The sequence below is a fragment of the Equus przewalskii genome, chromosome 6 (genome assembly GCF_037783145.1).
Source record: "Equus przewalskii isolate Varuska chromosome 6, EquPr2, whole genome shotgun sequence".
Classification (NCBI taxonomy): Eukaryota; Metazoa; Chordata; class Mammalia; order Perissodactyla; family Equidae; genus Equus; species Equus przewalskii.
Window position 1 is genome coordinate 3186248 of NC_091836.1, and position 23629 is coordinate 3209876.

Genomic DNA, 23629 nt, shown 5'->3' on the forward strand with positions numbered 1-23629 from the left:
TCCCTGTGGCCCCGCGTGGTGCACTGGGGGCGCGCGGGGCGGGTGGGTGCTGTCGGGTGCAGGTGACAGACGGCAGGCGGCCCGCTCACGCCCCGCGCCGCGCTCCCAGCAGCACGCGGGAGGGCCCCGGCCTGGCCGCGCCCGGGAAGGAGCGCGAGAGGGCGCGCGCGGACTCCGAGTCCGCAGACGACGAGGACAGCTGAGCCCCGGCGCTGCCTGCCACCCGCCGCCCGCCGCCCAGGGAGCAGAGAACTGTTGGGGAAACGCCGTGCTGTTGTTTGTATTTGTCCCCCTGGGTTTTTTTCTGCCTAATTTCTGTGATTTCTGACCGACATGAAATGACTATAAAGGGTTTTTTTAATGAAAAAAAAAATCACTTTTATTGGCTTGGCTTTCTAGCGTTACTGGTGCGGCCAGGCTGGAGCTGGGGAGCGGTTCGCCGCTCTCGGGCCCGTTTGGGACAAAGGGTTTTAAGCCATAGGGTCACCATGAACAGCGAACGTGAACTTGGTTCTGACGGTGTGCCCGGCCGGGCCCCGCGGGGCTGACGTGAAGGGGCTGGGGGGGTGAGACCTTGCCAGAAGTAAAGGGGACATCAGACACACCGTTTGCTCTTCCTGCCCAGGCTGCAGGTGGCTCTGGGACCCCCAGGGAAGGACCCAGAGTCCCCAGCAGTGCCAGCTCAGGGCATTCAAGCCATTTAGGCTGGGATGGGTGCTGGCGGCTGTTGGTTGCCCTTAATGTTCAGAGGGCTTGAGCGTTAAGAGTTGGCTTTGCTGTGTGACCTTGGACAAGTGGCACTCTCACTCTGGGCTTCTCTTTTCTCACCTGGATATGGGATGACCCCTGCCTCACAGAGCTGACTCAGCACGTGTGCGCAGCTCCCAGCCCCTGCTCATGACAGTTACTGGTTGAATAGCGGCCTCTGCTGTGTCCCCTGCCCTGCCGGGGGCCGAGTCCCTCCGTCCCAGCTGAGAGAGGCCCGTGGTGTGCGTGGGACTTCCTGAGCCTGGCGCCCTGTGTGGTTTGGCTGGACTGAGGTCAAGTTGCTGTGCTCAGTTTCTGTGAGTGGCTGTGTTTCCCGTGTCACCGCCTCTGACAGCCGTGCGTGACAGAGACTGAGGGCGGCAAGGCTCTGGGGGCTTCCTGACCCCTGTGGCTCCCCACGCCCGGCGCCCTGTGCAGAGCCCCTGGTGGCTCCTGGGAGCCGAGGGGAGAGCCAGCCGATCCGTCCAGGCGCTCAGGCCCTGGCTCCGTAAGGGACCCGGCCAGACGGGGGGCTCGCCTGGGCTTGGGCCGCTGGCGCTCTGACGCAGCGGCGGGAGCATCTCGTGTCCAGGCATCCTGTTTTCACAGGGCCGGGGCGGGGGGCGCAGGAGTGGGGGCCTGGACCTCTGCGGCCCGCCTCTCCGCGCTCAGCCCACTTCACAGGGCTGCCCTGAGCATCTGGGGCAGCACGGCCCGCTGGCGCTGTCCCGGCCCCGTCTCCAGCCCAGGGCGAGGGATGAGGCCTGAACTCGAGTCGAGTCTGTTTGCCACATGCCCCCTAAGGAAGCCCTTTAGTTCCTTCATCAGCAGCCTCTGGCCAGGCCCCTCGGGACCACCGGTCATCAGGTCTGGGAGTCTGGGTCTGATTGGCCATGCGGGGCGGGCCAGGTGGGCGAGGGGCCAAGGCAGGAAGGCGCTGGTTTTGTCACCCCGCCCCAACACTCCAGTCCTCCAGCCTGGCCAGTGCCAAGCCCAGGCGATGGCTGCTGTGGCTTTGTCCTCAAGAGGCCCCCTGGGCCGCACAGGGGTCAGCGGACGCAGTGGGCCTGCTTCGGGATGACGGTGGCACGCTGGTCCACTCCGGTCAAGGGAGCACGGCCTGCCGAGGGCTGGAGCATGGGCCTTCCGAGGGGGCCGGGGATGGAGGGCAGGACCGCCTGCTCGGGGCCACTGCAGGACCCAGACTGGAGCGGTGACCCCGTCAAGATAAAGGGGCTCCTACTCGGGAGCTTGCTGAATGAGCACCTTCCAGACCTCGGCACGGTTCCACCTGCGTCCTGACTGGAGTGCTCGCTTGACGTCCTCAGGCGAAGGCCCTCTGTCCGCGGCCCCCGCAGCCCGGCCCCGGGCCTGGAGAAGGGCCTGCCTTGCCCGTGCTCAGGAAGGAAGGGCCACCGGCTCAGGCAGACCCGGAGCCGTGCAAGGTCGGCTCAGAGGGTCCTCGGGCCCTCACGGGCACGCTCCTGCACCAGCCCGAGGGTCCGGCGCTTCGGCAGTGGGGGGGGACCTACAGAGGCTCCCCGCCAGGGTGCAGGGCGAAGGGCCCCACGAGCCAGCCGAGGGGGGGGCTGTGCTGCATGCTCTCCAGCAGCTGCTCCAGCCCCTGCCACGCCCGCCCAACGCTCTCGCGGCTCTGCGCCAGGCGCTCAGCCGGCAGCTCGGTGACGGAGCCGGCGGAGGACATGACGCTGTAGAGCGCGCACAGGCTGCGCCGCGCCTCCCCCACCGGGCGCTGGAGCTCGGCCGGGAGGCCCTGGAGGCCGGCGGCCAGGGCGCTGTAGGCCACGTGCAGCTGCTGCAGGAGCCCGCGGGCCCGCGACAGCGCCCCGGCGGCCAGCGCCTGCGGGAGGAAGGAGTGGGGTGAGCTGCCGTCCGGGGGCAGGAGAGCCCGCCCCCGCCCTGAGTACGCACCTCTCGGTCACTGGCATCCGCCACGTGGCTGCTCGGACCCCGCTCTGGCCCCGGCTGCGCTTCTGGAACCTGCTTGGCCGTTTCAATCTGGAAAGAGAGCCCAGCAGAGGAACGATGGCTTGTTGGCAGGGACCTTTCACACACTCCCTGGGGCGCCACGAGGGCCTGGGCGGGCATCCTGGCCGGGCCCGAGCCTCGTGTCAAGACCTTTCCTGTGGTGCGGTGGACAGGCCACCAGGTTAGAGCCGGCCACACAGGACGCACTGTCTCACGTAAAGAGGCAGGGTCCACGTTCCCCGCGAGGTCATCTGGGAGATGGACTGTCACTTGGATGGGTCCTGTCGCTGCCCAGCTCCAAACCCTCCCATGGCTCCCCAGTGCCCTTTGGCTCAAACCCAGCTCCTCACATGGCCTACGTGGTCTGGCGCCCAGAACGTCTCAGACCTCATTTCCCGCGGATACCCCAGCGTGCTCTCTGCTCTGGCCACACTGACCCGCTTTGTCCCCTGACCACTTGCGGCCGTGGCTGCCTGTTCAGGCCGGAGCGTGCTTCCTCCACCCCTTCCCCTGGGCCCTTCACCCTCAGCTCCAGGTTCCCTCCAGGCAAAGCTTCCTGGCCACCCAGTGCGGTGGCCCCAGCCGCTCCTCCGTGTCCCCTGCTAAAATTCTCCGAGGCCTCCTGGGTCTTCTCACGTCCCATGTCTGGCCTGACGGCAGACCCCGGCCGCTCTGCTTTGGAAACACATCTGGAACGCAGCTGCCTCCTGCCCCGACTGGTGCGATTCCCAAGGCCCCGTCGTCCCTTGCCGGGAGTTCTGCAGAATCCTCCTCGCTCAGCTGCCGGCTCCGGGCCGCCACCCCCCTGGCCCGTCCTCCCACAGCAGCCAGAACGATCCCCTTAAACAAAACCTACTTTGGACCAGGCCACTCCTCGGCTCGTGGTCCTGGGCACCGCGGCCTGAGCAGCATCCTTGGCCCCACCCACTCGATGCCAGGAGCTCCCCCAGTGTGACAGCCACAGATGTCCCCAGACTATGGCCCGGAGTCCCCTGGGGGTAGGATTGTCCCTGTTGAGACCCTCTGGATTGGAACAGTGGTCCTCAGGCTGCGGTTCACCACAGACCCCTGGGGCGCACCTCACGGATCCTGATTCGGGGAGCACTCCCGGCTCTCCACCACCCACGTAGGCGGGACTATCATACAGCTAAGCCCCGGGACCTTGGGAACTCGGAGGTCCTCAGAGCCGGTGGCCATCGCCATCTGCATCAGGGGTTCTGCTCGCCTTCCTGCCGTGCGCGTCAGCCCCCACCCCCACCCTGAGAACGAGGGGGCACGAGTGTCGGGGGAGAGCAGGCCCGCTTGCCAGGCGTCCGACCCGCGGGCATCCAGGTCACCTCCAATTGGGTCCTTTCTCGCATCACTGAACCCCCACCGTGTCCCCACTGTCGCCCCGTCACCCTGGCCCCTGCTCTGCTCCTGGGACACATCCAGCTTGTTCTCAGGGCGCTGTCCAGCCTTGGGCCCCCTCGGCATTCCCGACATAGCTCAGAGGAACACCCGCTGCCCGGGCAGACCCTCGTGTGCTTTATTTGCATCCCCCTGCTGTCTCCCTCCCTGGGACGTGGGCCCCTGAGAGCAGGTCCGTGGCTGTCGTGGTGGCCACCGGGCGTGCTCTGTCAGTGTCAGTGGAGGGGACGGGACGGGAGGGCCTGAGATGTCCTGAGGAAGACGCCCGCCGGAGGGGTGGGGGCGGCTCTTACCAGCCTGAAGGAGTCCTCCAGCTGGGCCAGCGCCGCCCTGGCCTGGAACTGGCCGTGCTGCAGGTGGCTCAGCGCGTGCTCGAAAGCCCGCTGGCGGAAGCCGGGGGCTAGGTCACCCAGACGCACGAAGTAGCTGCCGTGGTCGGCCGCGGGCACCCTCGGCCCGGGCTGGGAGGCAGCCAGCTGAGCTGGAAGGGAAGACGGCCTGACTCGATCTGCCAGGCCCCTCGGGCATCGGGGGCGTGGGTCACACAGACGACAAGCCCCCACTAGGAGCGGGGACCCGGGCCCCAGCCTCTCCTGTTCTCACCTTGCTCCTCGGCGTCCATGGGCTGGAAGATGTCCCCCAGGTCCTCCAGCTCGTCCCGGAGCACCGCGAAGCCTGTGGCTCCTTCACGACTGCCCGTGGGGGCCACGTGCCCTGCAGCCTCCCTGCCCAGGGTGGCCCCTTCGGGGAATGTCGCCACAGTGGACACAGGGCCCTTGGTGCCGGCAGTGGCTTGCCCGGCAAGGTCCAGGCCTGAGCACAGAGGGTCCGGGGGGCTGGAGACCCCGCAGGAGACAGCCGGTTGGGGGCTGAGAACAGTTTGTTCCCCTCCTTTGTCTGGGGCCCTGGAACTGGTCAGTACACCCCAGGCGGGGTCCTGGGCACCAGGTAACCAATTTTGGATGGCGCCAAGGCCGGTCTCCATGGCCCCCTTGGCCGCGCTGCCTGCCCTGGGGAGCCCAGCGGACATGGCATCTTTGGTGCCAATCAGGGCATCCTTTGAAGTGTCCAGGCCCCCCTGGACGGCCCCTCTGGCCACATTCACGGTACTGGTCACTCCACTGCAGAAGGTGTCCTTGGTGCCAGGCAGCACAGTCTTAGTGGTGTTGATCCCAGTCTGGACGGCCCCCTTGGCCACACCCATGGCCCCAGTGAGCCCAGTGGACACAGTGTCCTTGGCGCCCGTGAGGACAGTCTTGGTGGTGTCCATGCCCATCTGGACGGCCCCCTTGGCCACACCCATGGCCCCAGTGAGCCCAGTTGACATGGCGTCTTTGGTGCCTGTGAGGACAGTCTTGGTGGTGTCCATGCCGGTCTGGACAGTGCCCTTGGCCATGTTCACTGCCCCTGTGAGCCCAGTGGACACTGTGTCCTTGGTGCCCATGAGGACAGTCTTGGTGGTGTCCATGCCAGTCTGGACGGCCCCCTTGGCCACACCCATGGCCCCAGTGAGCCCAGTGGACACTGTGTCCTTGGTGCCTGTGAGAACGGTCTTGGTGGTGTCAACTCCAGTCTGGACAGCGCCCTTGGCCACACCCATGGCCCCAGTGAGCCCAGTTGACATGGCGTCTTTGGTGCCTGTGAGGACAGTCTTGGTGGTGTCCATGCCGGTCTGGACAGTGCCCTTGGCCATTTTTACTGCCCCTGTGAGCCCAGTGGACACTGTGTCCTTGGTGGCCGTGACGACGGTCTTGGTGGTGTCCATGCCGGTCTGGACGGCCCCCTTGGCCACACCCATGGCCCCAGTGAGCCCAGTGGACACTGTGTCCTTGGCGCCCGTCAGGACGGTCTTGGTGGTGTCAACTCCAGTCTGGACAGCGCCCTTGGCCACACCCATGGCCCCAGTGAGCCCAGTGGACATGGCGTCTTTGGTGCCTGTGAGGACAGTCTTGGTGGTGTCCATGCCGGTCTGGACAGTACCCTTGGCCATGTTCACTGCCCCTGTGAGTCCAGTGGACACTGTGTCCTTGGTGCCCGTGAGGACAGTCTTGGTGGTGTCCACGCCGGTCTGGACAGCGCCCTTGGCCACACCCATGGCCCCAGTGAGCCCAGTGGACACTGTGTCCTTGGTGCCTGTCAGGACGGTCTTGGTGGTGTCCATGCCAGTCTGGACGGCCCCCTTGGCCACACCCATGGCCCCAGTGAGCCCAGTGGACACTGTGTCCTTGGCGCCTGTCAGGACGGTCTTGGTGGTGTCAACTCCAGTCTGGACGGCCCCCTTGGCCACACCCATGGCCCCAGTGAGCCCAGTGGACACTGTGTCCTTGGTGCCTGTGAGGACAGTCTTGGTGGTGTCCATGCCAGTCTGGACGGCCCCCTTGGCCACACCCATGGCCCCAGTGAGCCCAGTGGACACTGTGTCCTTGGCGCCCGTCAGGACGGTCTTGGTGGTGTCAACTCCAGTCTGGACAGCGCCCTTGGCCACACCCATGGCCCCAGTGAGCCCAGTGGACACTGTGTCTTGGGTGCCTATGAGGACGGTCTTGGTGGTGTCCATGCCCGTCTGGACGGCCCCCTTGGCCACACCCATGGCCCCAGTGAGCCCAGTTGACATGGCGTCTTTGGTGCCTGTGAGGACGGTCTTGGTGGTGTCCATGCCGGTCTGGACAGTGCCCTTGGCCATGTTCACTGCCCCTGTGAGCCCAGTGGACACTGTGTCCTTGGCACCTGTCAGGACGGTCTTGGTGGTGTCAACTCCAGTCTGGACGGCCCCCTTGGCCACACCCATGGCCCCAGTGAGCCCAGTGGACACTGTGTCCTTGGCGCCTGTCAGGACGGTCTTGGTGGTGTCAACTCCAGTCTGGACAGCGCCCTTGGCCACACCCATGGCCCCAGTGAGCCCAGTGGACATGGCATCCTTGGTGCCTGTGAGGATGGTCTTGGTGGTGTCCACGCCAGTCTGGACGGCCCCCTTGGCCACACCCATGGCCCCAGTGAGCCCAGTGGACACTGTGTCCTTGGCGCCCGTCAGGACGGTCTTGGTGGTGTCAACTCCAGTCTGGACAGCGCCCTTGGCCACACCCATGGCCCCAGTGAGCCCAGTGGACACTGTGTCCTTGGTGCCCATGAGGACAGTCTTGGTGGTGTCCATGCCAGTCTGGACGGCCCCCTTGGCCACACCCATGGCCCCAGTGAGCCCAGTTGACATGGCGTCTTTGGTGCCTGTGAGGACAGTCTTGGTGGTGTCCATGCTGGTCTGGACAGTACCCTTGGCCATGTTCACTGCCCCTGTGAGCCCAGTGGACACTGTGTCCTTGGTGGCCGTGACGACGGTCTTGGTGGTGTCCATGCCAGTCTGGACAGCGCCCTTGGCCACACCCATGGCCCCAGTGAGCCCAGTGGACACTGTGTCCTTGGCGCCCGTCAGGACGGTCTTGGTGGTGTCAACTCCAGTCTGGACGGCCCCCTTGGCCACACCCATGGCCCCAGTGAGCCCAGTGGACAGAGTGTCCTTGGCGCCCGTGAGGACAGTCTTGGTGGTGTCCATGCCGGTCTGGACAGTACCCTTGGCCATGTTCACTGCCCCTGTGAGTCCAGTGGACACTGTGTCCTTGGTGCCCGTGAGGACAGTCTTGGTGGTGTCCATGCCGGTCTGGACAGTACCCTTGGCCATGTTCACTGCCCCTGTGAGTCCAGTGGACACTGTGTCCTTGGTGGCCGTGACGACGGTCTTGGTGGTGTCCACGCCGGTCTGGACGGCCCCCTTGGCCACACCCATGGCCCCAGTGAGCCCAGTGGACACTGTGTCCTTGGTGCCTGTGAGGACAGTCTTGGTGGTGTCCATGCCGGTCTGGACAGTGCCCTTGGCCATGTTCACTGCCCCAGTGAGCCCAGTGGACACTGTGTCCTTGGTGCCTGTGAGGACAGTCTTGGTGGTGTCCATGCCGGTCTGGACAGTGCCCTTGGCCATGTTCACTGCCCCAGTGAGCCCAGTGGACATGGCATCCTTGGTGCCCGTGAGGACGGTCTTGGTGGTGTCCACGCCGGTCTGGACGGCCCCCTTGGCCACACCCACTGCTCCTGTGACCCCGCTGGCCACAGCCTCCTTGGTGCCCGTCAGTGCGGATCGGGTCATGCCCACACCTCCCTGGACCACGCCTTTAGCCGAGTCCACCACAGTGGCCACCCCGGACGAGATGGCATCCTTGGTCTTGGTCATCTTGGAGCACACCAGGTCCTTCGCCCCAGACATCATCTGGTGAGAAAGGACACCTGTGGTCAAGAACCGAGCTGGGCGGCACCCCGCCCCCGACCCCTCCGCCGCGCTGATCCCTGAGGTGACTTGGGGAGAGGGACCTGTCACCAGAGGCCCTGCCCCTCACCTGCCGCCCTGACATCCATCCCTCACCAGTTTTATCCAGCCATGATGGGGACCCGGCCTTCCAGGCCCTGTCACAGTGCCAGTCCTGCCCTGATTCACTAGCTCCCCGTCGCTGACAGCGGGGTCCTGCCACCTCTGGGACCCTTGCCGAGGTCCCTCGGCCTTGGGCTCAGCAAGCCATCGAATTGCATCGAATTGCTCCTCTCGCCTAATCTGTCCGTGGCCTGTTTTGAGGCCGCTTTCCCCGTTACAGCGGGAAGAATTGCTCCTTAAAGTGAACGTGGTCGCGACAGAGGAGGGGAGCGGCGTTCCGTTCAGAAACCGACAGCCGGCCCAGCGCGGGGCCGAGGGCGGGTGTGGGCCACAGGAGGCCATCTGCTTTGACCTATCCGAGTGCTCCCCTCCTGCCCCTCTCCCAGCACTGACTCGAGCCGAGCAGGCACCTCGGGCTCCGTGCCTGCAGAGACCCGCGTTCGAATCCCGGGCTCTCCCCCGCTCGCTGTGTGACCTCAGGCAAGCCACCTCCCCTCTCTGAGCCTGGGACGGAAACAGCACCTCCTTCAAGGGTTGTGGCGGAAATGAGTCCAGGGGCCTGACGCCCTTTGCAGGCGGCAGGTGCTCAAGGAAAGCGAGCGCAGAGGAGCCGCGGAGGAGGGGCACAGGGTGGCCTTGGCTGCTGGGGTCCCTTTTAATTTGGGCCAGAAATTCCTGCTGCCGGTGAGCCTGGTGGTTCTCCAACCTCTGAGATGCTCCACCCTCAGAGCTGGCCGAGCTGAGGCCAGAGGCGAGTCAAGGAAGACTCTAGAGCAGGGCACGTGCTGGGCGGAAGAGCCGTGTCGGGTCTCTGCCAGCCTGCCGTGGCCCTCAGCTGCCTTACGTCGGGGACACCATAATGCGGACAGTCCCCGTTTATCCAGGACCGAGTGTCAGTGATTATTCACCCTCTGACCGCCCAAGGTTCGAATCTCACGCTCCCATGAAGGTCCTGCTGTGTGACCTTCGGCAGGTGGCTCGCCTTCTCTGTGCTTCAGCTACCATGTGGGGCCTTATTGCTCCCTTCGCCGCGGGGCGGCTGGGAGGGTTAAAGCATGTAGCCCGCACCCTGACCCATGACGGGGTGTCCGTCCCCTCCTTGGGCAGGAACTGAGACGTCCCGGGAGGGCCCCCAGGGAGGCGGAGACCATCAGCCCAGCCCCGCTCACCTTGTCCGCAGGCGGCAGCAGCTTCGCCCCGCTGGCTGTCTGCTCCGGCTCGGTGGCTGCTGTGGGGACAGGAACCGGTCAGGCACCCCAGGGAGGGCGCGGGACGCGGGCTGGCACCAGCTGCCCGTTGCACAATCTACGGGCACAGCCCGAAAGGTCAGGCGTGTCCCAGCCAGCCCGCCAGGGACAGCAAGAGGTGACATCGCCGGCCGGGGACCGGGCTCCCCCGACCCCCCGGGGCCTCGTGGCCTGGAGTAGGGGCTCCCTGGGGTTTCGTGGGTGCTGGGTGCCCACGCAGGGGCCCCGGGGAGGGGAGTCGGGCCGCCCGCTCCGCCCCCTGCAGCTGGCGGCCTCGGGTATGTGGAGCAGGCGTCAGCTGCCTGCGGCTCGGGGCCCGGAGTGAGGCCCAGTGGGCAGCGCCCCAGCCCCGGGCCTCCGTGCGCCAGCCCCTCCGCGGGCCCCGGGGCCACCCGGGCACCCCCGCTCGGCAGCTGGAGGGTGGGAGGCCCCCCGGGCTGTGTGACCCCAGGGAAGCCTCCACCCCTCTCTGGGCATCCTCGATGAGCCCCTGGTCCACGGAGCTGGGAGCTCGGAAGCAGGGGACGGGGTGGAGAGCCCGGGGTGTGGCGGGCTGTGCTCACGCCCCCACTCTCGCTGGTGAGGCCACCTTGGGCCACTCCCCTGCCGTATTTCTGCCTCAGTTTCCCCATCTGGCACTCAATGAGCATGCCAGCCTTGTAGCGTCTGTTGAGACGGTGCGGGCATATACGAAGTGCCCCCCCAGATGGCCAGAAGTCCCAGCTCGGGGACTCCTGTTCCCGGGGTCCGCTCCAGAGCCCCCCAAGGAGCTGTCCGCTCACCCTGAGCCGGAGGCTGGGCCGCCTCGGGGGCGGGCGCGCCGGCAGCATCCGGGACCGGCTGGGCCTCTTTCGCTGCGCCATGGGCGTTGGCCACCAGGTTCCGGGCAGAGCTGAAGCCAGGCAGGGACCCGAAGAAGCTGCTCAGCGTCTACACGGGGCAGGGACAGCGTGAGCAGGGCCAGCCCGCGGCGGGGGAAGCATCGGGCAGCGCCTCGGGCCCTCGCTGCTGGGCGACCTCAGGAAAGTGTCTTAGCCACTCTGAGCCGCAGTTTCCTCGCCTAGGCAGTGGGCAGATTCCGCCCACCTCCCACGTCCTCTGGGACGTCCTCCTTCCTTCCACAGCCCCCGTTTCACAGATGGGGATACTGAGGCTCAGAGAGGGGCCGTGGCTGGTCCAAGGTCACACAGTGGGAAAGGAGCTGAGGTCTGCGTGAGCCGCCCACCCCCGCCGTCCAGCTGGGGGCAGCAGGGAAGACTCGGCCCTCCCCACCCCGGGAAGCCCCTCCGGCCCCCAGGACAGAGGGGTCACCCTCCCCGGGTGCCGGGGGTCCCCAGGCCGCCACCCCGCCCCTCACCTTGCCCTTGGGTTTGGGGGGATCGCGGCCTCCTCCTTGAGCAGACATGGTGAGCCTCACGCTGCTGGAAGGGGGCAGAGAGGTGGCGTGACGGGGGGCTCAGGGCCCTGTCCCCAACCCCCGGGACCCTCGCGGCCCAGCGGCCCGACCACCCCCCCAGGCCTGGCCTCCCCCGGTGTGGCTCACCCGGGCTGCACGCCCTGGCCCTCAGAGCGACGGGTGGCGCAGCGGCTGCCTCTGCCCTCGGCTCCCAGGCCTTATAGGGTCTGGGCGGCAGGGCTGGCGGCCAGTGGCGGGGCGGGCCCGGCGGTCATGTGTCGCCCTCCCTCCCGGCCCAGCGTGGGCCCGGGCCCAGCACCTTTCCCCTGCTCCCCGCGCCAGGCGGCCTCTGCCCATGGGGCCTCCCCCGCCCCGTTCCCATCCATGACACGGGTGCAGTCCAGGTCACGCCTCGGCCAGGTCACCGTCCTTGTGCCTCAGTTTCCCCCTCCAGACTCTTCATCAGGGCCCACAAGGTCCTGCTCCCTCACTGCCCTCGCTCCTCCCTCTGTCCCAGCCACATGGGCCTCCTCGCTGCTCCTCCCACACGCCAGGCCCGGGCCTGCCCCAGGGCCTTTGCACCTGCTGTGCCCTCTGCCTGGAGCTCTGTTCCCCAGACACCCACGCAGCTCCCTCCCTCACCTCCGTCAGGCCTGTTTGGTTCTCTGCTGCGGCCCCCACCATAGAACAGTACCTGGCATACAGTTGGCGCTTAATAAATGTTTCGCCAAATGGGCCAACTCCTAGGGTGGTTGCGAGCTGAAGCGAGATCACGCTGTCTGCCCTGGCGCTGGGGCCCCGGCAGGTGCTCCGCCAGTGCTGGTTTCGCATCGTGGGGGCTGAAAGGGGGCCGTGGGGAGTGGGGCTGTCCCCAGCCAGGCGGGGGGCGGGGGGGGGGCGTCACCCTCCAGAAGGGACTTCGCTTGAGAGAGAGGCGGGTGCAGCCCACGGTGGGCACGGCAGAGCGGGGGGCGCCCTGGGAGGGAGACGCGCCCCTGGGGGGCTTGGGCCAACTCAGGCGGCTTCCTGGAGGAGGCGTCCAAGGCCTGGTGTGAACCCGGGCGCAGGCGGCAGGGGAGGGATGCGCACGCTCCCCGGGCTCAGTTTCCCCCTGTGCGCCCTGGGCCCGGCGCCCAGCCCCGTGCTGGTGGCTCTGGGCCCTGCGCTGGGAGCGGGGAGAGTCCACCTCGGGGTGGTGACCCCCAGGCCGTCTCCCTGGAGCCGTGGCTTTGTTTGCCAAACAGTCGGGGAGCAGAAGCTCGGGGCCGGGCCCTCTCCTCCCCGCCAACACTTCCCAAAGGTGGCGGGAGGGGGGACCCTGGCGTGCCCGCCCCGCCCCCCCCCCCCCACAGGGCTGCCACAGCACAGAGCGGAAAGCAGCCAAAATAACCCAAATCCGCATAAACACTGAGTCAGGGCTGCCCTCCTCCACCCGCAGCCCTCCAGGCTCCCCTCCCTCGGGGAGAAACCGAGTCCTCCCCGCGGCCCCCCAGGCCCCGCACGACCTGCCCCGTCCCCTCCCCGCCCTCCCTCCTCCCTCTCTCCCCCTCCTCCCTCTGCTCCAGCCACATGATCCTCCTCACTCTTCCTCCCACGCGCCTGCCCCAGGCCCTTTGCACAGGCTGTGCCCTCTGCCTGGAATGCTCTTCAGTCTTTGCTGATATGTCGCCTCCTCAGAGAGGGCTCCCTGGCTCCCCTCCTCTTGTTTAAAATGCACGCCCCCTCCTCGTCCCCCCGCACACTCTCCATCTCTCTCTTTCTCATCCTCTGCTGACGCCAAGACAAGTAATCCCCTCCTTTGTCTTGTCTTCACTCTGTCGCTCCTGCGGCGTCATCGTAAGGGCCTGGAGGGCCGGATTCTGTCGGTTTTGCCCACCGCCCCGTGTCCCCAGGGCGAGGAGCTGCCCGGCACACAGCAGGCGCTCAATTAGTGTGGAATGAACAGACAGTGAGGGAATGACGCGTTTACTGGGATCGGGCCCCTGCCACCCTCGGACCCTGTCAGGGAGGAGGGAACGGGGGCAGCGTGCCCGCCCGGCTGGAGGCGAGGCCCCCCGCTTCCAGTTGTCCCCCCTCGCCTCTGTCTGGTCTAACCCGTCCCCCCACTGCCTCAGCCTGAGCCGCTCCCTCTGCCCAAATGCCCTTCTGCCCGGCCCGCCAGGAGCCCAGCTGCGGGGGCTCTAAGGCCGGGAGAAAGGACTTGGCGCCCCAAGAAGGGGGCGCTCCCGCTGGGGTGGAATCAGGGGGAGCTTCCTGGAGGAGGCGGCGTAGGGTCTGGGACTGGGTCAGATGTGTTTGAGAAATGGGTGGGGGAGTGGGAAGGGCATTCCCGGCGCAGCCTGAGCAAAGGCCCTGGGGTCAGGGAATGTGCCCCGTTCAGTGGGAACGCAGCGGGGTCTGTGCAGGGCCCATGGATGAAGCCGGAAGTCCTGGGTGGGGACTTGGACGTTTGGTCTGAGGGCCACAGGGAGCCATGGAGGGTCCTGAGCAGGGGCAGGGAGGTGAATCAGCCGGCGGGAAGTGCTCCGGGCTCCCAGGGCTGCCCCTGGGCCGGGTCCCAGGGAAGCCAGGGGCCACCCTGACCTCATTGCCGCAGACCGTGGTTTCCCAACACCCCGCCCAGCCGCGGGGGAGCCTGGGGGACAGCCGAGAATGCGGTCAGAGGACAGGAGGGCCCCCGCGAGACGGGCCTGTGGCTCTTGGCCTGCTTCTGTCTGCCCCATCGCGACGGGCGCAGCTGGAGAAACACAGCGGGTCCAGGGAGGTGGGCACAGGAGGGGTCACCCCGTCTGACTTCTTCCTCCTCCTGATCCTGCAGTTGCCGAGGAGTTCATTTACACTAAAGTGTGAACAGCTGCCAGTCCAGGAAGCTGCAGCTGAGTGCTTGACCCAGGTGGGCTGGGTGCTCCTGGCGGAACGGCAGACAGGGCGACAGGCTGGTCAGGGAGGCCTCGCTCCGTCCAGATCTCGAACCCCGGCTCGTGCCACGCAGACACGCACCCCTGCGGCCCCCAGTGCCTTGCCACCGAGTCCCACCCGGGCCAGAACAGAGGCCACAGCACAGGCCTTTGGACGACACGCAGCCCGTTTATTCTTGAGAGCCACCCCTGAGCGGCCAGGCGGGCGGGTCTGGCAGGCCCAGCAGGTGCGGCGGGCGTCCGTGGGGACCCGTCAGGCCAGAGGGACGAGCTGGGGGCGGGGGGCGGGGGGCGCTCACTTCTCAAAGCTGGACACACTGTGTGCTTCTCTGGGGGGGGTTGATCCGCTTCTTGGGGTGGGGGCCACAGACAGATGCACCCAGCTTGGGGACCTGACTTGGGGGTTCAGGTCCCCACGTGTCCAAGGGGGAGGCCGGGGAGGGCGTGCGTGCTATCATGACCCGGTCCAGGGTTCCGAATTCGGCCACACCGCGAGTCCCCGCCGGGGCCGAGGGCCAGGCGCTGGTGTTGGCGCCCGGGTGTGGCCACCAGGGGGCCGCAGGGACCTCGAGGCCAGGAGGGTGGCCGGTGCGCTCAGAAGTCCAGCTCGGGCATCAGGGTGTGCTCGGGGCGGCGCGGCTCCGCCTCCTCCTCCGGGATGTCCCCCGGGAGGTCCCCCGGGAGGTCGCCGTGCTGCGCGCGCCAGGCCCTCTGCTGCGCCGGCCAGTCTAGGTGCGCCCAGCGCGGGTCGGGGCCCCCCACGACCTCGTCCACCAGCGCCTCCAGGTCGGGCGGGGGCGCGGGCCGCTCCACGAGGACGGGCGCGAAGGGCCCCACGAGCCAGGGCAGCGGCACGGCGCGCAGCGCCAGCTCCAGCAGCTCGTCCACGCAGGCGTGCGCGCGCGCCACCCGGCCCCGGCCCTCGGCCAGCGCGGCGGCCGGCACGTCCCCGAAGCGGCGCGCGTCGGCGAAGGCGGCCTGCAGGGCGTGGGCGCTGCGCCGCACCTCCGCCACCCGCTCCTGCGCCCCGGCGGGCAGGCCGCGCACGCTGCTCTCCAGGGCGTCCACCGCGCCCTGCAGCTCCCGCATCAGGCTCCGCGACAGCGCCAGCGTCTCCAGCTCCGCCTGCGGGGGGCGGGGGACGGGGGGCGGGACGGGGCTCAGCGCCCCCGGCAGACGCGCGCCGGGACCGCCCCCTTGCCTCGGTTTCCCCGGGGACACACAGCGGGACTGTGGCTCTGCCTCAGTTTCCCCCCTGGACCCACAACAGAACTGATGCCCTGTCTGTTTCCCCAGTGGACACCCAATAGGACTGCATCACCCTGCCTCAGTTTCCCCTTGGACGCCCAATGGGACCATCGCCCTGCCTCGGTTTCCCCGAGGACACACAGCGGGACCCGTGCCCTGCCTTGGTTTCCCCGGGGACACACAGCGGGACCATCAGCCTGCCTCGTTTTCCCCAAGGACACACAGCAGGCCGTGCCCTGCCTTGGTTTCCCCAGGGGCACACAATGGGACCGTGGCTCTGCCTCAGTTTCCCCCATGGACACACACTAGAGAACTATTGTCTGTTTCCCCAGTGGACACCCAATAGGACTGCATCACCCTGCCTCAGTTTCCCCTTGGACGCCCAATGGGACCATTGACCTGCTTCGGTTTCCCCGTGGACACCCAGTGTGATAGTCTCCCTGCCTCAGTTTGCCCAGGGACACATGACAGAGCCATCAACCTGCCTCAGTTTCCCCAGGGACACCCAGTGTGATCATTGCGCTGCCTCAGTTTCCCCAGGGACACACAAGGGGACCCGCGCCCTGCCTCAGTTTCCCCGAGGACACACAGCAGGACCCGTGCCCTGCCTTGGTTTCCCCGGGGACATACAGCGGGACCATCAGCCTGCCTCGTTTTCCCCGGGGACACACAGCGGGACCATCGCCCTGCCTCGGTTTCCCCGAGGACACACAGCGGGACCCGTGCCCTGCCTCGTTTTCCCCGGGGACACACAGCGGGACCATCAGCCTGCCTCGTTTTCCCCAAGGACACACAGCGGAAATGCGCCCTGCCTCGGTTTCCCCAAGGACACACAGCAGGACCCGTGCCCTGCCTTGGTTTCCCCAGGGGCACACAATGGGACCGTGGCTCTGCCTCAGTTTCCCCCATGGACACACACTAGAGAACTATTGTCTGTTTCCCCAGTGGACATCCAATAGGACTGCATCACCCTGCCTCGGTTTCCCCTTGGACACCCAATGGGAACATTGACTTGCTTTGGTTTCCCCATCGACACCAAGTGTGATAGTCTCCCTGACTCAGTTTGCCCAGGGACACACAACAGAGCCATCAACCTGCCTCAGTTTCCCCAGGGACACCCAGTGGAATCATCGCCCTGCCTCAGTTTCCCCAGGGACACACTGTGGGACCTGCACCCTGCCTCGGTTTCCCCGGGGACACACAGCGGGACCCGTGCCCTGCCTCGGTTTCCCCGGGGACACACAATGGGACCGTCGCCCTGCCTTGGTTTCCCCGGGGACACACAGCGGGAATGTGCCCTGCCTGGGTTTCCCCGGGGACACACAGCAGGACCGTCACCCTGCCTAGGTTTCCCCGGGGACACACAGCGGGACCTGTGCCCTGCCTCGGTTTCCCTGGGGACACACAATGGGACCGTGGCTCTGCCTCAGTTTCCCACGGACACACAACAGAACTATTGTCTTCTCTGTTTCCCCAGTGGACACCCAATAGGACTGCATCACCCTGCCTCAGTTTCCCCTTGGACACCCAATGGGAACATTGACTTGCTTTGGTTTCCTCATCAACACCAAGTGTGATAGTCTCCCTGACTCAGTTTCCCCATGGACACACAACAGAGCCATCAACCTGCCTCAGTTTCCCCAGGGACACACAGCAGGACTGTGGCTCTGCCTCAGTTTCCCCATGGACACATGACAGAACAATCGCCCTGCCTCAGTTTCCCTGGGGACAGATAATGGGACCTAAGCCCTGCCTCAGTTTCCCTGGGGACACAGAGCAGGACCCGCGCCCTGCCTCATTTTCCCCAGGGGCACACAACGGGACTGTGGCCTTGCCTCAGTTTCCCCATGGACACATGACGGGACAATCGCCCTGCCTCAGTTTCCCCCATGGATACCGAATGGGACCATCAACCTGCCTCAGTTTCCCCACGGACACCCATTGGGATAGTCTTCCTGCCTCAGTTTCCATCAGGGACACAGGACAGAGCCATCAAACTGCCTCAGTTTCCCCCGTAGACACCCAATAGGACTGTTGACTTGCCTCAGTTTCCCCGTGGCCACCCCAGCCAGCTGACCTCAGCCCTTGGTTCGCGACAGCTCGAGCCCAGCCCCTGGCAACCCTGGGCCGATCCAGAACCTTCTCCACCCCCCCGCCCTCCCCCATCCCACCTGGCTTTGGCGGCGGAGGCGGCCGTTCTCGGGGGGGCGCTGGCTCCAGTCCTCCCACAGCTCGTGCACCTTCCCAGGCCGGGCCGGGGCTGCGGGGGTGGCCCCGCACTGCACGCAGTCGATCTGCGGGGTGGCGGGCGGGGGTCGTCAGAGCGGGAGGGTTTGGGGGCGGGGTCCGCTGTGCGAGCTTCTGCGCCTCCTGGCCCGGCCGGGTCGCCCGCCCGCTGTGTTCTCTGTCCTCAGAGTCACCGCCCGCCCTTCACCCACGCTGGGGCCTCCGCCAGGTGCGCTGTTCCCTCCACCCATCCTCCAGGGCGAGCCTGGTGGGGACATCACCTCCTCCAGGAAGCCTTCCCTCCCCTTCCGGCTGGGCAGGTCCCTCCTCGGGGTCCTGCCACATGTGGCGCGTCCCCCGTCACAACCCTGATCCCCCTACTGGGCTGTGAGTGTCCCGAGGGGGCCACTGTGCCCTCAGCGCCAGGACAGGGCAGGTATCAGACGACGAACAGAAATAAGCCATCGTCCATCACCCCCTGGAATATTACGCAGCCATGAAAAGGAAGGAAACTGACACCTGCTCCCACGTGGACGGACCTGGAGGACGTGATGCTCAGTGACATGAGCCAGACACAGAAGGACACACACTGTGTGGTCCACTCACAGGAGGTCCCCAGAGGAGCCACCTCCACAGAGACAGAAAGTGGATGGGGGCCAGGGGCTGGGGGAGGGGTGGGAGTCAGTGTTTCATGGGGACCGAGCTTCCGTTTGGGGAGATGGAAAGTTCTGGAAATGGATGGAGGGGATGATGGCACAACCATGTGGATGTGCTTCATGCCGCTGAGCTGTGCGCTTAAAGTGGTTACAATGGTAAACTGCGTGTCGTGTGTTCACCTTGCACACAAACAGCGGGTGTTAGCACAGCGTTGGTGTGAGATCCTCGTACAGCGTTGTGTGGAAAGCATGCGGCATAGTGCCGGGCGCTCAGTTGAGTCACCGAACAAGCATTTATTGAGCTCTTGCTGTGTGCTAGGTGACAGGAGTAGAGCGGTGAACGGGCCAGCCATGCAGTAAGCACTCAATAAATGTCTGTTCAATGATGGAGCAGGTAGGTCCCTGCCCTCATGGAGCCATCAGTCTGGGGGGACGCGATCAACGAGTAAGTGAAGAAGCAGATCACGTGCGTTCTAGGAGCAAGAAGCACCAAGAAGGAAAATAAAGTGTGCCAGGTAGAGGGCACAGCGTGTGCAAAGGCCCTGGGGCAGGATTATGCCTGGCATGTTGGAGGAGCAGCGAGGAGGCCCGTGTGGCTGGAGCAGAGGGAGGAGGGAGGGCAGGGAGGGGACGGGGCAGGTCGTGCGGGGCCTGGGGGGCTGGGGGGAGGACTCGGCTTCTCCCCGAGGGAGGGGAGCCTGGAGGGCTGCGGGCGGAGGAGGCGGTCCTGACTCGGGGCTCCCGGGCGCCCTCTGGCGGGGGTTGCGGGGAGCACAGGCTGCAGGGTCCAGGGAGGAGCCGGGCAGCAGGTCCCCAGCCCGCGCTCTCACCAGCTCCAGAGTCTCCTGCAGCTGGGCCAGCGTGTCCTGGGTGTGGTGCTTCCGCTGCCTCAGTTTCCCCAGAGAGTGCTCATAGGCCAGCTGGCGGAGCCGCGCCGACAGGGAGCCCAGGCGCACGAAATAGCCCTGGTGTCTTCTCTGCTCTTCCACCGAGCCCACTTCAGGGCCCTCGGCCTCGGCCGCGAGCGCCGCTGGAGGGTGGGACCCGGGAGCCGGGGGTCAGTGTGGCCACGCCCTCCTCGTCGGCGCCCCCTCCCTCCGGGTCACCCAGCCTCCCCCAGATTCAGTTTCCCTTTAGACGGACCGGCTCAGTTAAGCTTCCCCAAACCCTACTGTCATCAGCCCGTTTTACTGATGGGGTAAACTGAGGCAGGGAGTGGCATAGGCACACAGTAGGTGCTCCATAAATGCCTCGCAGCCCCCCGGCCAAGGAGGGAACACGCTGACATGTTCAGCTCGCGCCATAAGGCGGGGCCGGGAAGTCAGACTGTGTCAGGTCAGCAGATAAGACGCGAAACGTTGGAGAACGTGGGGTATCGGGGAAGATGGGGCAGAATCTGATTGTCACACGCGTGCGACAAATTCAAGCATCTCGTAGGATGCGGGCCGGGGTGCCTCGGAAGCAGACCGGAGCTCTGTGTGTCCCGCAGGTCTGCTGTGTGGCTTTGGGCGGGTCCCCGCCCTCTCTGGTCTGTACCCTCCGGGCATGGGGACGGGGCGGGAGGATCCGGGGTGGGGAGGGGAGGACACTGGCCTCACCCAGCTCGTCCTCGGTCATGGGCAGGAAGTGGGCCACCAGCTCCTCCGACTTGCCCAGCACGACATCCACCGCGTGGCTCACTGAGCGCTTCAGCTCCACACTCCAGCGGCGGCCCTGCCGGGCCAGGCCCGCCACGCCCGTCACGCCGCTGGCCACCGCGTCCTTGGCCGAGGTCACCACCTGGTGGGAGGGCCGTGGGTCTCTGGGGCTGAGGGTCAAGGACCCGTCGTGGCCCCTTGCTGGCTCTGTGCCTCAGTTTCTCCTCTCAGGTAAAACGGAGGGAAATCAAACCTCGCCCGCCCCTGGGGGCGCATCGTGAGCACTCAACAGTGTGGGAGCCGATGCTTTCAACCCGACTGGCGGCTTTTGAGGGCGGGTCGGGGACCAGGGACCTCTTCCCTCCCACTCCACCCCCGCAGGGCCCCGCGGGCCGGTCGTGCCGGGTACCGTCTCCGACGGCTCATGGAGAAAAGGCAGCTTTTCCTCCAGTTTGTCGAGGCCCCTGCAGGCGAGGTCATTCACGGTGGCCACTGGAGAGAGAGAGAGAGGCCAGGGCTGAGAGTCGGGGGGACGTCGAGGGAAGAAGGGACACATCGAGGGTCATAGAGGGAGGGGGTGCTGGAGGGAGAGGCAGAGAAAAAGGAGGGGGGCAGAGAGACAGGGAAAGGGACAGAGTAACAGACAGCGAGGACGGCTTGGGGCCACAAGGGGGACCTGGCTGGCCCCCGGGGAGGGGCTGGGGACCCTGAGAGCGAGCGCGTGGGCCACCAGGCTGGGCCCCTCCTCGCCTCCGCCCTGCCACCGGCTGCCGCCAGCACCAAGGTGACTCCTCACCCACGCCCGGCTCAGATGGCTGGGCGAGCAGGCTCAAGGTCACGCCAGCCGGCCGAGAAGGTGTGGGGGCACCCCGGGGACCCCCTTCCTCGGTTGGACGTGAGGTCCCCGCACCAGGTTGGACCCCTGAGCTGGTCACGGGCTCGGGGCAGACGGCGGTGGCGGGCAGGCTGGACAGTGAAGGGACCACGGTGCGCCAGGCCATCCAACAGAGAGGGGGCGCAGGTGGCACAGGCAGGCCTGAGCGAGGCTGACACCCCGGTGGCCGGGGGACAGGCGGCCCCAAGGCACGCGCGGACTCGGCGAGACCGAGGAGGGACACCCAGTGCGGGCGGGGTGCACCCCCGGGGCGCGTCCCCCCCGGCCGGTGGCCGAGGGGCGGACTCACGCTGGGGCTGCAGGTGGCTGAGCAGCGGCTGCGCGCGGTCCAGGGCGCGGGCGGTCAGGCCGCACACACAGCGCTCGGCCAGGCGGCACGCGGAGCCCAGCAGCGGGTGGCTGTCCTTGGCGGCCCCGTAGGCATCGGAGACGGCGGCGCACGTGGCCCTGACCAGCGGCAGGGCCGCCACGCGCTGCACCGCGCTCTGCGGGAAGGGGCGGCGTCAGAGGGGGGGCCCCCCCCTGGGGAGAGGTGGGGGGCTCGGCCACACCTCCGCCCGCTTCCCCGCCCGCCCTGGGTGTTGCCTCGGTCTCCCCATTGGTGCCGTGGGTGCTAGGGCTGTGATGGGGGCTCTGGGGCCCTGTCTGATGCGGAGTATCTGCTGTGACTGCTGCTATTATTACTGCCGTCGTTGTTGTTGAAGGGCGCCATGATGGTGGACACAGGCCCAGACGTGGGACAGGGGCGTTGGGCAGAGGCCAGGTAAACCGCTGGTGCTCGGAGAGACCCCCCCCCAACCCCGCCCGGGCCTCGCTGTGCCCCTCGGGGAAATGGGTGGGAGGCGCCACCCCATCCTGGGCCAGTGTCCTTCAAGAAGGTGCTGGAAGCAAGGATGGAGGTCGGGGGTGCCCGGTCTGAAAGCATCCCAGGAGGGCCTCTCCCCACCCCTCCGGGTGCCCCTGCTCCATGGTGGGGGCAGCCCCTCACCTGCTGGTCCTGCTCCCACACGCTGGGTCTGGGGGCCTCGGCCGCCTCGTCTTCTGACATGCCTGCTGCAAAAGGGGGGTCACCGTAGGGGGCAGGGCAGAGCGAGGGAGGGGGCCCTGCACGCGGCCCTTCCAGCTCCCACCCAGGCCTTGGGTTCTCTCCGCGTGGGCTCTGTGACCCAGGCAAGGCTCTTTTCCTCGTGCGGCCTCAGTTGCCTCATCCGCAAAATGGGGTAATAATAAGACCGACCTCAGAGCGTCATGAGGGGCCCGGACAATGCGTGCACGGGGCTCTGCACACAGTAGGTGCACACCAGAGAGCGTCTGGCCGGGGGGGCGCTGTAGTGACTCAAAGCCTGGGCTCTGGGGAGAGAAAGGCCTGGGTTCGAATCCTACCGTGACCTGCTGTGTGACTTTAGGCAAGTGCCTTCACCTCTCTGGACTGTTTTCTCTTCTGCAAAGTGCGGGAGGTCCCAGCCGCCCGTCCCCCAGACAGAACTGCACAAGCAGCCCCTGCAGGGGTGCAGGTGGCAGCTGCGGAATCCCAATACACCCACAGTCCGTTTGACAGGCGGGGAAACTGAGGCACGCAGCGGGTTCAGGCTGGGCCCAAGGTCACTCCGCTAAGCAGGGTCAGAGCGGGGAGTTCGACCTCAGACTCCCCGGCTGCAGTGCTAACCCTGTCCCCACCCCGCGCGCCCTCAGAACCCTGATCCCCGACCAACTGGGTCCTGAGCCTCCGCCAACTGGGCCAAGGGTCTCGGCCACCTGCTCCGGCCCGGCACCCCCTCTCCTCCCCACGCCCCTGGACCCTGTCCCCCGACCCGATCGGGGGGCCCCCGGGCCTGCGTGTGGCACTCACCCGGGCGCGCGCGGCCTCAGCGCCCAAGTGTCCCCGCGGACCCCAGATTCCCACTCGCGTCCCCGCCCCGCGCCGGCTCCCCTGCCTTATAGCGGCTCGGGGGGCGGGGCCTCCGGGGGCTGGCCAATGGGGAGAGGCCTGCGGGGGGCGTGTCCCTGGGGGCGTGGCTCCAGGCTCCTCCCCCTCCCCGGGGCTCTCGGGGCGCTCAGCGGTTGCCACGGCAACCCGGGGACGCCGGATGCTCTAGGATTGCGCTACTTTCGCTGGCCGGGTTTGGCCCCCTGTCACCCTCGCTGCTGTCACCGCGGCGACAGGGGAGGGCACCCACAGCCCCCACCGCCTGGCCAAGTGACCTTGGGCCAGTCCTCAAGGTCTTTCTTTTTACTTTTTTTCAAGTTGCCCTTTAACGAAGCCAGGAGCCAGGCTGGCCCATTCCCTGGAACCCCCGTTTTGCAGAGAAGCAAACCGAGGCTCAGAAAGCTTTAAACCGCCACCTCCAGGGCCCCCAGCGATGGAGGGTTCCGGTTCAAACCCGGCTCTGCCGGGCTCCAGACACCCCTGGCTTTCGTCTCCGTGCCTGCAATGACCACGGACGTGGGCACGACCCTCCTTCCAGGGAGCTGGAGAGAACGAGCATGGCCCCAACCAACCCCCCCAGGGGCCCCCAAATCTGACCCCGGCCCCCAGCATGCCCAACACTGTGTCGGCAGGTGACGACTCAGGCCCTTCGGCCTCTGAGCATCTGTCCAACCCCGTCCAGCCTGCCCACGCTTGCCCTGGGTGACTGTCCCCTGGGTTGTCACCAGCCAGCATGACAAATTGTTTGGAGACCTGAAGCAATCCGGTTTAATTTCAACCTTCCTCGGGACGAGCGCTGGCAGGAATCCACCCGTAAAATGACACCCGGGCCACGGTCAGGATTTTCTTTCCAGTTAAGCCCCGGGAAGGGGGAGGGGGCGGAGCAGCTGCAGGCCATCAGATGACCCCGTGGAAGCTC

At 66.7% G+C, this 23629-nt stretch overlaps 3 protein-coding genes across 19 annotated transcripts in view; 1 reads left to right on the forward strand and 2 right to left on the reverse strand.

Annotated features, from left to right (window-relative positions):
• The window catches only part of HDGFL2 (HDGF like 2), a 20128-nt gene extending 19741 nt beyond the window's left edge, over positions 1-387 (forward strand). For 2 of the 3 annotated variants that reach the window (XM_070622639.1, XM_070622641.1), the window contains exon 16: positions 110-382. In XM_070622639.1, coding sequence (XP_070478740.1) covers positions 110-203 — 94 coding nt within the window. In that variant the 3' untranslated portion in view covers positions 204-382. Of the gene's footprint in view, positions 1-109 lie in introns of all 3 variants that reach the window. The other variant, XM_070622640.1, reaches the window with a different exon arrangement.
• Positions 353-11440, reverse strand: PLIN4 (perilipin 4). Of its 8 annotated transcripts, none has more exons than XM_070622631.1 (8): positions 11351-11440; positions 11165-11228; positions 10590-10737; positions 9730-9785; positions 4750-8401; positions 4440-4627; positions 2680-2766; positions 353-2608 (listed from the first exon to the last, which is right to left on the reverse strand). In XM_070622631.1, the coding sequence occupies exons 2-8, from the start codon at positions 11210-11212 to the stop codon at positions 2276-2278; spliced, it is 4512 nt and encodes a 1503-aa protein (XP_070478732.1). In that variant the 5' UTR covers positions 11213-11228; positions 11351-11440; the 3' UTR covers positions 353-2275. The 8 variants fall into 8 exon arrangements, with proteins under 8 accessions (XP_070478732.1, XP_070478730.1, XP_070478733.1 ...); XM_070622629.1 differs by having other exon boundaries at positions 9730-9788; XM_070622632.1 differs by having other exon boundaries at positions 11165-11225; positions 11351-11404.
• Positions 11441-14270: 2830 nt separating this feature from the next.
• PLIN5 (perilipin 5) lies at positions 14271-22746 on the reverse strand. 8 transcript variants are annotated; one of them, XM_070622644.1, is made up of 9 exons: positions 22633-22728; positions 22021-22133; positions 21772-21833; positions 21073-21268; positions 20298-20380; positions 19850-20030; positions 19082-19281; positions 17541-17663; positions 14271-15246 (listed from the first exon to the last, which is right to left on the reverse strand). In XM_070622644.1, the coding sequence occupies exons 3-9, from the start codon at positions 21829-21831 to the stop codon at positions 14716-14718; spliced, it is 1374 nt and encodes a 457-aa protein (XP_070478745.1). In that variant the 5' UTR covers positions 21832-21833; positions 22021-22133; positions 22633-22728; the 3' UTR covers positions 14271-14715. The 8 variants fall into 8 exon arrangements, with proteins under 8 accessions (XP_070478745.1, XP_070478744.1, XP_070478752.1 ...); XM_070622643.1 differs by having other exon boundaries at positions 21772-21836; XM_070622651.1 differs by lacking the exon at positions 22021-22133 and adding an exon at positions 22167-22283 and having other exon boundaries at positions 22633-22696.
• Between the last annotated feature and the right edge of the window lie 883 nt (positions 22747-23629).